The sequence below is a fragment of the Lepisosteus oculatus genome, chromosome 26 (assembly GCF_040954835.1).
Source record: "Lepisosteus oculatus isolate fLepOcu1 chromosome 26, fLepOcu1.hap2, whole genome shotgun sequence".
Classification (NCBI taxonomy): domain Eukaryota; kingdom Metazoa; phylum Chordata; class Actinopteri; order Semionotiformes; family Lepisosteidae; genus Lepisosteus; species Lepisosteus oculatus.
The window spans coordinates 8,813,966-8,827,338 of record NC_090721.1 but is presented as its reverse complement, the minus strand read 5'-3'; the positions used below and the strand labels follow the sequence as shown (position 1 = coordinate 8,827,338).

Genomic DNA, 13,373 nt, shown 5'->3' with positions numbered 1-13,373 from the left:
TGAATATATACTGTATGGGGGGCATGAAATGCTATTCACAAGGGCTGTGTGGTGTAGCTGTAATAAATAAATGGTGGATGTTAACTACGTAACACATTTCTATTCAATATTTTGGTCGTAATCCTCATAATAAATAGGGCGACGTCTTGAGCAGATTACTGCAAACTGCGTGCCCGTGGAAACGTTCAAAGCCAAGCTCTGAGACACGGGTACATCGCTACCCAAACCCACTGAGCGAAGAAAAAAAAAACGACAACTTCTCCTCAGCTTCCTGCCAACGCAGAAAAATGGGCCATACCACAAGTCTGAGAGGGGAGGTTTCGGTACAGAGGCAGATACATTTCACGATTATCCAGGCGTGAATGGCGACAAACACGTCTGAGTCTGGCTGCAGAATCTGTCGTTCGCCGCCCCAGACGTGCGCCGGTCGCTCCGGCCGCTGGCGCTACCGCCGTTGTGACACCAGAAATAAAGGCTTCTCCCTTTCCGAAAGCCGGGGAAACTAAGTGGGACCCCACTGTGTACAAGAGCGTGTGCATGTCTGTGGCGTGTGCGCGTCCGTCAGTGTCTGTGTTGCGGAGAGACCGCTTCCTTTGCGTCTCGGCCGGAGAGAGTGGCGCTCGGCGAGCTAGCGCTCAACACAGAGCCGGCACAGGCGCAGTCTGGCGCGGGCGGCGGATGCTCTGGGCAGTCGCTGGCCGAAAACGGAAAGGATCTGTAGAACAGGGGGATTTAAATAAAATACCGAGCGGGCGCACTAGCAGCGAAGCGACTGACGGGAGCGAGCGAGCGAGCGAGCGAGGGAGAGAGAGGGGGGAGAGTGTTTTGTATCTTTACTAGTGGGGGGGAGGAGGAGAATGAGCTATTCTTGTATCGGCACAGAGGCTGTCTGCAATAGCCAGGACTCATCCAGCAGCAGCGCTCAGAGGTCTGGCACTAGTAAAAGCAATAATCCCAGCGGTGGCAGCGGCAGAAGCGCGGAGAGCAGCGACCACCAGACCCAGGACACCCCGACCCCCAAACCACTCGTGGCAATGAGAGTGAAGAAAGGCTGTAACTCCACCGAAACAGGGGTCCCGGTCACCACGGAGGAGGAACTGCTCAGGAAACCCGTGATCACCCCCGAGGATGTGCTGGGGTTGCAGAAGATCACCGAAAGTAAGTGGCGTCGGTTATTGCAGTTATCGTCATCGCTGTCGCGGCGTCCGGTCTTAAAGGATGCCCGTGTGCGCGGTATCTCGCTCCGGTAATGTTCGGCACCCGAAGGGCGGACGGGGACCGTATTTCCTAGGTGCCACATTGGGGCGATACCGACGGGGTAGCTAGAGTCTGCGACGTCGCTGCTCGGCTCTTCCGTGGCGTGGAAACTCTCATCTGCACCCGTTGTTTCCTGTCTGAACGGATCAAATACAGCCCGTCAGGGGTCGGAGTTTCACCGCAGATCGGTAGTTTTCTGTTCAGGGAAGACCTGGTTAGTTTGGCATAAATGTGCGCTTTAAAGAGGAGTGCAGTAGGAGTTCAGCCCCGATATAGAAACAACCTTGGCACCCCCACTTGAAACCGCTACACCTTAGCAGCGCGATAACCAGGATGAGGAGCACAGTTGCTGTTATAAACGCTACCCCCGGTTTGGTGGTTGTTAGCATCTCGGAGCTCCGTATCTCATGTACAGCTTGACAATCTGTTTCCCAGTAGGTCTCCCCCGTGCATTACAGCCGACGGGTATGATTGTGAAGGGGCGAAACCTCTTTCACAGCCCTCATTTACCTGAGAGGCTGAAGTACAGACCGCTGTTGAGCGACAGCTCACAAACACGGCGAGAGCTCGCTCATACAGTGTGTTCCCAGCCATTTCCTCTTGATCCGCTATAGCGTTATCATTAAACGCAAGCAGAAACTGATCTTATACCGCTGCCCGGTTCCTGATGTTGGTTTTCACGTTAAATGTCTTTCCAAACCCCTGATATTTCAGGGAGCGCAAGAGTGTGTGTTAACACGGACGGGAAAAAGGCTGCCAGGTTTTAAGACGGATCTGTAATGGACATGTTATAAGCGGCTTCCCGACACTGGACTCGCAGCCTTCTGCGATACAGTGGGCTGGAAAGGGAGACAGAGAGCCTTATGTAATTTTCCATTACAGAAAACGCAAAGGTTTTCCGACCGTTCCTCGACCTTAAATACTTAGGATTGACTTCAGAATATGTGGATATGTTAATAAAATAATAGAAGATATAATCCTGGAAATAAAACAAATGTGTTCCCAAGCGGACAGGGGTGAGACAGACAGCGAATACGTTGCCACATTCACACCGGGTCTGCCACTGGAAGGAAAATGCCTGCCGGCAATAAGGGATTAGTCACTCGTTATCTTTCTCCCATAGTCTCATCCCGCAGTCTCTCTCTCTCCCGCTGCGTGAGTGTGCATGAACTGTGCATGTTTCTGCGGAGACTGAGCCACAGTGTCCCAACAGCGGTAACGAGTGACATGACGCGTGTGCAGGTGCGCACACGCAGAACCGCGAGTGTCGCATCCCGAGCGGCGCCGGGCCGCTCTGTGACTGACCTGACCCTGGGTAGGCAACAGGTGGTCGCATGGATCGAGAAAGGCGGGCCCTGGCTATTTTAAGAACCGCGGAAGATGTTACACAACGCACAGCCGCCGGTTTTATTCCGGCCTGTTTCTGAGCGATTGCTTTTGGTCTGCTTTGGCAGTGCCCAGCGCGGGCTCTGCGGGGGCCGTCTGTTTAACCCCCCCCCACCCAGCGTGGCTGAGTGATCAATCCTTCTATCTCCCCAGTTTCTCATTCGATCCATGTTCGACACACAGTGACAGTCACGGCACGTCCACCCGCGTTCCCGGCGCAGAGAGACCATGTTGGAGTTTCCAACTGACCATGACTGGTCCCAGATTCTTATTTCCTGCCCTTCTGAATCAGAACAGATTGGTTGGGGATGGGTGTCACTGCTCAGGCCGGTATTAAGGATCTGTCTTGGAAGCCCTACTGGGGCAGGTTAGGGGCATCGGGCAATCATGAGGTTCAGAAACGCTCCTGTTTTATTTAAACGTGATAGTACTTTCTATACAGTGTACTTTTTGGAACTGGGTCTAATTGTTGCGCTTGTTTAATTTTAATCTAAGTGTGGCTTCTACCTTCGACCATATGACAACTTAAGTGAGTCTGTAGGTCACGAACTATTATCCTCAGCAACGACATAGTAATTACGAGCGTTATTAAATATGGTATAACAGTATGGTTCGGTGATTTATCGGTGCAGGTAAGTTAAAAAATGTCTTTTCCAAAGACAAACAGCAGTCAAAATTATGGACATGAAGCAGCTCTCCTCCTCACAGACAATTCTTAAACAGTCCATTAGACAGGCAGAAAGAAATCATTTTCTTAATTCTAAATATCAACTTTTAGGGCTCCCAAATGTAGATCAAATTGATAAAAATATTTGTTTGTTCCCTTATCTATTAAAGCAATTAAAACATTATAAATGGTTGAATGATTATGCTGTAACAGACTATGTCCGTGCATTATGTCATGTCAGTGTTGTGACGAGTTATGCACATGCAATACTGTAGATGCGATGTGTAATGTTTTGTGATGTGGAGCGTTGTGCGTCCTTAACATTTTTCCCTTAGAGGACATTGAAGTTATCTTATCTTAAAACCCTGAGCTATCATTTGGTTCCCTCCCCGGGGTTCAAGACCCTCTGAGGCAAAGGGCGTCACCATTCAGACAAAGGCAGAAGTCAAAATGTTTCCCATCAAGTAACCTGTTACAGTTTCTTAGTAGGAGCTAATGGATGAACGTCTTGCTGTATGAGGGATTGTGTTCAACCAAGGAAATGCATCACAGAAGATGCCAGATGTAGTAAAGTTTGTTAGTGGTTTTCCTTAAGCCAACTATTCATTTTATGGACTGCAAGAAGCAGTTTGCAAAAGTTTTTGTTGTATTGGCAAGGTGTTTTAAATGGTCATATTCTTAACTCAAGTTTATTAACAGCTGACTAGCCATATTGGTGCCTATATCCTGACATGGTTCTTGGGTTCCAGTACCTCTCAATTTTAGGTGTTGAATCTGAGTACTTTGATACCCTATACATCAAAGTAACTGTTTGTATTCTATGAGTTATCTTGCATTTCAGGTTTGCAATTCAGTACAGTTTTCGAAATATACACAGGTCCTCTAAGCTCTAACAGGCCGTTTGTATGAGTTTAAAAGGTAAAAACATCATGAGGGTTAAGGGATTAGTTCAACCGAGCGCTGAAATAAACTCACTGAGTGGGAAAAGCTTAGAAATCGAAACACCCTGCCGTACGAGAACTCCTGTTATTACAAGCCAAGAATAGGTTTGGATGGATTTAAAGCGGGCATTTAAATAAGAACACAAGGCCTGCACCTGTGCAGAGATCACACTCTCCGTCCTGCTGCATCTGCAGATACCGCTGTGCTGCTGTGCGCTGTGTCGAGAAGGGTCCCTTCTGAAGCCTGATGTACTGTTGTGATAAAACTTGTGTGAATGGTCTCTCTGTGCCGCATTACAGCTACAGGCGCCCAGGAATGCCGAGGGAATACCAAATCAAGGAGAAAGAGGGGAAGCTCAGTTGGTTTTTGCTAAGCTCCCTGCCTTCGCTTATTGGCAGCCTTTTGATCTACAATCTTAAAGCTCAAACAGGTAGTCGGAGCAGACCGGCAGCTGAAGGAACAATTTCACCGCACGCTTCAGCTGAAAAAATCAGAGAGCACAAGATTCAATCAAATCTGGACAGTTTACCCTAAAAGAGTGCTAGGAGGGCCGCTAGATTGAATATGCACTGCATTGAATATCCAGTAACAATGGCAGCTGCCTGATTGACAGTCAGTGGGAAGAATTCTTTATATTTGTGTAGGCCTGCATTGAAACAGAACGCCGTCTTAGTTCTGGACAACTACATGCATTGTAGTGAGTATGCATTGGTTTTCAAACAACTTGGGCTTTCTTAGTCAAAATAGTGTGGCATTTGGAAGTCAAGCCTCAGGGTTTGTTTTAATTGGAACGGTTCCGACAAAACACTGCCGGTATACTAATGTCTTAGAGATTAACAGCACCCAGCTAACAGAGTTCCTATTGGGACACCCATGTGGGAGGTATGAAAATTGTATGGCTGTACTGAGAAATTGCCATTTCTAATTATGTCAAATGATTGGAGAATACAACTATTTTAATCAACTAAGCATGCACTTGCATTGGCTATTATTAGGTACGGAATTATCATTATGTAGCCCTGTGTGAATTTACATAAATAGTTGTAATGTGCAAATGTTTCAAGGAGATTTGTGAATATAAGGTTAATGTGAATGTATTCAGGAGAAATGTAAGTTGCGTTTTTACTTAGCTCGGTTGAGCTACAAATATGAGCTGTGCTCCCTGACACGAAGAGGGTGTGAGACGATGTGTCCTGAGTTCAGCCAGCGAGTGTTTCACCTGGGGGGTGAACTCAGCCTAGCTGTTACAAGTCCCAAGCCCTAGCCACTGGTCCACCCTGCTGCTGTACAGTTATATCATCTATTATGTGTGCAATCTCAACATAAAATATTCGTAAAATATATATAAAACATATGTTTTTATATTTTCCATAAAAGCTCTCTAAAAGTTCTAGGAAAATTCATAATTCTGTATCCTTTCAAGATTTATTTGTTATTTACAGCTTTCAGAGATAGATAGAAATCCTCTCTATATTCCTAGAGATTCCTGCATTTTCTAAAATAGAAAATGACCATTTCTGCGAACATAGTCAAGTGCATTACAATTACTCTATTATACCGTACTTTATTACTGTTAGTCGATTTGTATGGATTGCAGGTTCACAGTTTCTACCATGTAATGTTAACTGAAGCAGTAATCAGGTCTGGTTTTGTGTATTGAAAAGCAGTGTTAAAATGGGACAGATTCAGAGTCTGCTCAATCACAGCGTGATGTAGGGTCTCACCTGCTGATTTGTGGAGAACATGTTGCCTGGTCACAGCACTATGTGGTGTTCCACTTTAGTGGTATCAGGTGTCAGTTTCTGTAGAATGAAAGGAAACAACGTTACCACAACTCCCCTTGTCCAATACAGGCTAAGCTTTAGCTTGTTAAATATACCTGTGGCTATGAAAGAATATGCCCAGTCAGAGGTATGTGATCAGGTGAGGAAAGTACATCAATATGCTGCTGGTTTAGGGCAGAGTGAACTCTGCGCTGTGCCCTCATCGAGGTCAACTATGTTCTGATAGCCCAGATTGTGAGCCTTTTTCTTGCAAATTAAATATTTGTCAAATAAGAATCAGAAAGAGAAAAGGATATAGACCTAGTAATGTGGGCTAATGAGTTTCTTTCTCCTCTTTCTGACTATTATTAGGAGTACTCTGATTACGACTACTAATAGGAGCCTCTGAACGGCAGACTCTAATGATACAGTGCATTTAATCTGGGACATTTACTGTACTTGGCTAGACCACCAGCTTTGAGAGTGGTATTATTTTGTTATTAATAAAAGTGATTCGCATAATTCAGATGAGGTTTGCCCACTGGGCAAGGACTTCTGGCTGTGCAAGACTGCTGGCTTGCTTTCCAGCATGCTCTGGGAATGGAGCAAAAAGTCTACCGTCTTTTCCTGGTGCAACAAGAGTCACTCGTCTTTGTCTAACAAGCAGACCTTTCATCCAGGCCCCCGAGATGAGGAGATTGCAGAGATCCTGGTTTCCCGTCTGAGTTCTGTTGTCATTTCTTCAGGTTCTAAAATTCAGTATAGGGCTGAAATAATTCTAGCAGGGTTGTTTTAATGATGCCCCTGTTGTTTAAAAGATCTTAAGAGTGACCCAGATGGGTCAATCTTAATTTTAGAATGGTCATGATTGTTACATACCTCTGCAGCATTGTGAAAAAGTGAAAGAAGTAAAACACCTGAAGGTAGCACAGCCTGGACTCGAGCTCTCACTGATACTAGAGGAGCCCAAGGGCGAAACCTAAGAATTTGTCCATTCCAGTTTGACAGGAAACCATACATGATGTCTTTTGACATCAGGGCCTTGTGCCCACCCTGCTCCTTTTCAGCAGTTTTTCTGGCACTGTCCTGGTCACCCCAGTCCTGGGTGTGGCAGCACCAGAAGGCCAGAGCAGCTCTCTCTTTCACACACTCTACTATCCCATCATAACAGGTCCCCCTGCTGGCGTTTCTTAATTCAGCTGCCCCATGATTTAAATTCTTCTTGTCACCCTGACAAGGGGAGATGAAAACCCCATGATGGATTATGATTATCACGCAGACAGACATTTTTGAAAAGCCTTTGTGCATCAGGATTTTAAGCAGTCACAATTACTGGGGAACCCTGGTGTCACCCCCCCACTCTGTGCTCTGTGTTTTTTTTATGCATTAGGACAGCGGGGAAGCTTATTGGACACTTGCCGATCCCTCATCTTTCTCTGACCTTATAGGTCTGACACAGATGCTCAGTATGGTTCCGCATGGGAAACAGCTGATTTTGTGACCCGCAGGTCGATTGATACCAGGCTGTGCCATCTGCCGCTGGCTCAGGCTCAAGATGGCACTGTGGCACAGAGCTGGGCTGTTCACCTGACGTGATGGCCAGGCTGTGCCTCAGAGGCAAGGCAGGTGCTATTGCTAGTGTTTCACATGGCCATCCTCAAGCCTGATCGTGTGTGTTTAAACAGCAAGATGGAACACATACATCTTCCATTGTTACAAAGGCTAAGGTTTATTGGGAAAAAAAGACGGTTTTATCATGTTTGAGACTATTTTATATACTGTATATAAAATACAGTATATAAAATCTTATATACTAAATCTTAACAGAAATCAGTGTGGGGCTCAATGATCGATAAGTGTATTAATCAGAGGGGGAAGGGGGGGTAATTATGACCCTTCGATGCCTGAGTTGTCCCACTTCCTCAGTCCGTGTTCGCCGGAGCAAGCGCAGGCTCAGGGCTCTGAGTGATGCTGACCCTTGACTGTCCCAGGAACGGACTGAGACTGAGCTGCGATTTCCACTAACGAGCACATTTAGCGCGGGACGGCGGCGGCGGCTGCCCCCTGCGATCAGGGGACGGGGGGATGCGTATGAAGTTGGATTCCTGCTCACGGGAATCCCAGCGTCGAGAGAAGTCAAGGTGGCCTGTCTTGTACCTGGTTAAGAGTCAGTGGCGCTCATCATAACTGTGCCAACACAGCTGTACTGACCAGGCCCGTCAGAAAGGCAGTGGTAACTGTCTGCGTCTCGCTGCCTGGGACAAAGCTGACATTTTTTTCCCTATACTGTAAATCCATTGAACTTGAGTGATATCCCCTCAGTATTTCTTTTCTGTACTGCCTTTTGGACATCACAAAATGAGTATATTGTGCAATGAGAGTGCTTTATTCTCACCCATTTACTGTCTCTATTAAACCCTGTTGGTGGTGTATATACATGCAACCTCTCCCATGTACCTGTGGACTCTTTTACCTAATATTTTATTTTGCTTTTATTTGATATGTTAAGACATATCTGCTGTTGCACTTTGCAGACATAGCACCCTGTCTGGTGCATTATAATTTGTGTATTGCCCTCCAATAAGAAGGGGAGGGAAAAATACTTTTTGTTTTCTTTTTTTAAACATTTCTTCTTCATTTAAACTCGTAAGCAGTGGTCTTCTTCACCGAGGCATGTCAAAGTGCAGTGTTTGTGGGCCCGGAAAGACAGCTGCACAGCCCAGATGATCAGTCAGTGTGAGATCACATCTCACTCCTGAAAAGTGTCAGATTTTGCGGCTGTGTGGGTGTTGTGAATTTTTGGGGTTAAATTATTTTTTTTCCCCTCATTGCAATATCCCATTGCAAGGATTTTTTTAGTATTTTAGTAACAAAAAGTAAATAATAGACAACAAATATAGGTGATATATAATGTAGCATATATATTACTTGCTTGAAGGTGCTCCTAATTTGTATTGTGTGCATGTATTGCTTATTGGCCCATTTGTAATTTGTCAGATCTGTCAATAAGGAACAGAAATTCAACCCAACATATATTCTGTTCATGTCAGTGTTGGAACTGACTTCACTTTTAATTAAAATTGATCTCTGCATCTAGTGCAGTGTTCTTGCAGGTATCTCTGGACCGCTTTGCACGTTTCAGTGCCCTTAATATGATCTTGGTGGGAGACAAAGAAATGCTGCACATTATCGTTACCTTCACGTTCTGTATGGTGATACTACTGTATGCTTGGGCAGTAGCTCTCCTGCAACAGTATAAAATGCATTACAGAAAAGCCATGCAAAAGGCATCCATATAGCCAAAATGCAGTGTCTCACTTTTACAGGCAAGAGCCCAAGACCTTTAGATGCCCCTGCAGGAGACAAACATGTCTGCCTGCTCAGTGGCAGAGTGCACAGCTGAAAGCTGTCACGACAAGGAAGCGTTCTGTATCTTACTGCGTAGTTCACACATCATCTTGGCGTGGCATTGGAGAGCCACGGTTCCTGTACAGAGTGAGTCATTTCTAGAAGCGTGGGCGTGGTGATCAAATGCCCTTTAAAGTCCTGTATAAATTAAAAAAGGAGAGACAAGCTCACTTCTATTCCTGCAGATGTCGGATGCTTCTCTTTTGGAATGCAAGAGCGTTCCCCGTCATGAATGTAAAGAGTAGAATCCCTTGTTTGTGCCGGGTTGTCATGTGCAACCTCGATTTTTAAGAGGTTTAACAAAAACCGCCTGCATTCAAATGTAACTTTAGAAAACCCATGTATAGTACGATAAGTATAAGGAGGTGTATTTGCAAAATCCCTCGTGCGTTGAATGCTTCCGGGTGTGGGATAGAAAGATATCGCTGTGTTATTGGAAGCTACACAGCCCCTGTGGCATAATGAAATAAAATCAGCTCCAACACAAGCTCACCTTCCAGTCTTTTCTGTGCTTCCAAGTCACGTGAACGTCTCAAGGGCTCTGATGGAGACCGTCCGGCCTAGAAGGACTGAAGAACTCACCCGTCTGGTTGCTCGTAGACTTACTGGATCTCCTGCAGCCGGTCCCTGAAAGAATTCAGAACAAGACAGCTGTGTGTCTTTAAAGGGGAACTACGTCGCTATTTGATATTCCGGGGTTTGAAAGATTCGGTTTTGAGGATTGAGGGTATTGTGTAAAACCTCCAATTTAAAACGCAAAACAGGTGGAATTTCGAGGTACACGCAGCGCCATGTTCTGCGTTGCAGAATGAGGCAACAGAAACCTCCGGTGAGGTGATGCGGCTCTGTTACACCGTGAACAAACCAGCTTGTGGAGAGATCTCTTAATCCAATGGAAATATCGCTCTCGACTTCGAGGCCGTTTTGCAGACAAATACGACTTTTAACCCTGCACGCAAATCCCATTGGAACGTTTCTGTGGGGAAATATCTGCCACACAACCTGTGATTATTTGCTCGTACATCACGTTACACAAGTCTCCACAGTGACTAGTGAGCAGGAAGGGCTGCTTCTCAACGCACTTAGCAGAAACTCCCATTCTCGCCCTTGGTGAGACCAGGGGTTTGTGTTATCACGGCAATCACACAGTACTTTCACAACGGTTTCACAATTTTGACCCTAATTCAGAATTTGTAACAGATTTGCAGACCTGTCGATTCATTTATTTTCTTAATAACTGGTCTGAGAAATTGGGACTACAGTTCCCCTTTAAATCCAGCCGGATTAGAGGACGGAGTACAGCTGGCACCCTGCCCTCCTCCTGATTAGATGGATTTGCTCCTCTACAAAGTTTCTAAACCGGATTAGGAAGGATGAGCAGGAACAGGATGCAGCCAATTTTTTTTGCTCACAAACAATCAGTTAATTAAAGTGCCTGTTCTTTGTGCATCCTGCCGCACAACGGGAGTAAACGAACCAAGTTCCAATTAGTTCAAATATCCCTGAAGTACGTATTCCTCTTTTTTTTTTTCTTCTTCTGGGCCCATACCCATGAAACCATCTCGCGCTGTACGTTTCGTCAGACTGAGTTTTCTCCTGCAGGTGGTGAAATCCATGTGGGTAATGTGTGGAGGGTGATCGTACTGCACAGAGAGCTCACGGGGAAACTAGCTCTTGCTGTGCTCTGCCAGGCATGTGCTTGACCCGAGCCGTAGCAAGACGGGCCCAATTTAAAGAGACGGTGATTGTAAAAGTGACGCGATGTGTGAAACTTGAAGTCTTTAAAGACTTTAAAAGTCCCCAGTGGAAACCCTGCGTCCGCTGACTGTGTGTGAGGCTGGGAATACTGCGTGTGCTGTGTACAGCCAGTCCACAGCCGAGACTGTCTCCAGGATATCCAAACTGCTTTGTTCGCTTTGCCAAAAAAAGCCAGGCAGGGTGATTACAGTGTCCAGGAGAATGATGTCACTGTAACAGGACCTGTCTATAGGACCTGTTATTTTTGTGCTGTGGTTGCATCACTACAGGTCTGACTGCCAAACCAGAAATAACTAATCCCACAGTGGGAGTCTGTGATATATTCAGGCAGACAGGTAGGTTGTGACAGAGCTCACAACGTCCCATCTGGGCCTTAAGTCTACCCACAGGAGAACAGATTGACTCAAAAATAGTTCCTCCGTTTAATTTTCTTTCAGGTCACCCTGTTGCTGCGTTGATCCACAGGTCTCTGTATGGTTATTTCCTACTGTAGCAGCAGAGTCCTGCAATTGATACCCTCTGTTCTGCACAATCAAAGGGTTAATCTCCTTAGTCAAAGACCCGTCTCCCTGTGCCAATTAAACAATTAAGAGTATTCAGTGGTGTTCACGCTGACACAGACTTTACCTGCAGTTTTGATCAGAGGGGATTTCTGAACTTGGAAGAAGCCATGCTTAATGTAAAGTGTGTTAACTCTGCTCCTCTTGAGGTGGTAACTCCGACTGTGTGACCAAGTGGCCTTTCATACTCGGAGAGCTCAAAGTTGGTGGGTGAAGGAGCTGGTTTAGCACACAATGCAGTTGCTGGCTTTGGTGGAATCTTCTTTTCCAGACCTCTCCAGGTTCAGAGTTCTCTGAGGAGGTGGGAACTGCCAAGACCAAGCGAACAGACAGAGCTCTGTACGGTGCTCTCTGGCTTGGATGAGGATGAGACTATGCAGTTGCGGGCTGTAGACAGGTTAGGGTGTGAAATGTGATGTAGATGGTAACGCTTTCTGCGGCCTGCTTGTCAGCAGGGAAGGGCAGAGTCTAGGAAGCAGAGCCTTGCTCTAAACGGTCTGTTTTTTTTCAGTTCCTTGTCTTTTCAAATCAGACCATATGTTAAACACAAAACAGCTCAGGCCTTTAACCTGGTAAATCGAACAGCAGCCACACACACACAAAGCAATCGGAAATCCAAGTATTTACAGATGACTGCTGTGCTTTTTGAAACACTTTTCATTTTTGACAGGGGTTAAATGTATAATTTAGCCTTCTTTTACCTCTTTACAACCATGTATGGTGTAAATAAATATAAACACACATTTAAGAAGATGACTATTTTACAAGAGACATGTTGAGGAGCTGTCAGACCTGGGGTTCAAAATCAACATCTCCTGGCTGCTCTTGTGCCTTTACAGACATCTAATTTGAGAACCTATATCTGTAACGCTAACTCTCCTACCTGCTAATCTCTTGGATTACTATCTATAAATGGATTGGGGCTCTTCACAGTGTGCCTGCGTTTGAGCTGTTAATGCCAGACAGAGAGATAAGGCAAATGTCTGAATTATGAGTGGTTGGAGGTGGGCACACGAGACTCTTCTGAAGTTTCTGCTGTGGTTTTGCAGAATGTATACAGTGCATTAGCTTTGCTGCTGCCTTCCTGGCATTGTACTGCACATCTTTCTCTGCTTGAATCTACTTTTACCATGATTTACACTTCACTACCGTGGTATATTACTGTACATTTACAGTATATAGGGGTGTACGAGGAGACGATCTAGGAAGGGAATATTAAGAAAAGCACAGGGGCTCAGGCTGGACTTCGGGCGAGACTGATTGTGCCTATTGATGAGCAGATGACTTGCAGTGTGTTTGAGTTTGGTCACACCGATACAGTGTAGAAGAGTTACTCTACACTGGGTTCAGTCATTTGTTATGCAGGTCTCAGATATGACTGATTCTGTAAACAATGTAAATGCTTATCCGGTTATAAACTATTCTGGAACCACAGCTAAGGTGTCAGGTATACCAGTCAGTATTCATTTCAACCCTGCAGGAGGCATACAGAAGGAAATCCGAAATGTTTTTTGAGAGATCAATGTGGCAGGTTATCCAGTTGAGTCATCAGGTTTCATGTGGACTCAGATTTACTCCATTAGAATTATTTTATTTACTGCCACCCACCTTTTTCCTTGTCTTTTGTATCAT

The 13,373-nt window shown here is 45.5% G+C and overlaps 1 protein-coding gene across 1 annotated transcript in view; it reads left to right on the top strand.

Annotated features, from left to right (window-relative positions):
• Positions 1-557: 557 nt before the first annotated feature.
• The window catches only part of unc119a1 (unc-119 lipid binding chaperone a1), a 30,970-nt gene continuing 18,154 nt past the window's right edge, over positions 558-13,373 (top strand). The window contains exon 1 of the mRNA XM_006640904.3: positions 558-1,158. Within this exon, the coding sequence (XP_006640967.2) occupies positions 858-1,158 (301 nt within the window). The 5' untranslated portion in view covers positions 558-857. The remainder of the gene's footprint in view (positions 1,159-13,373) is intronic.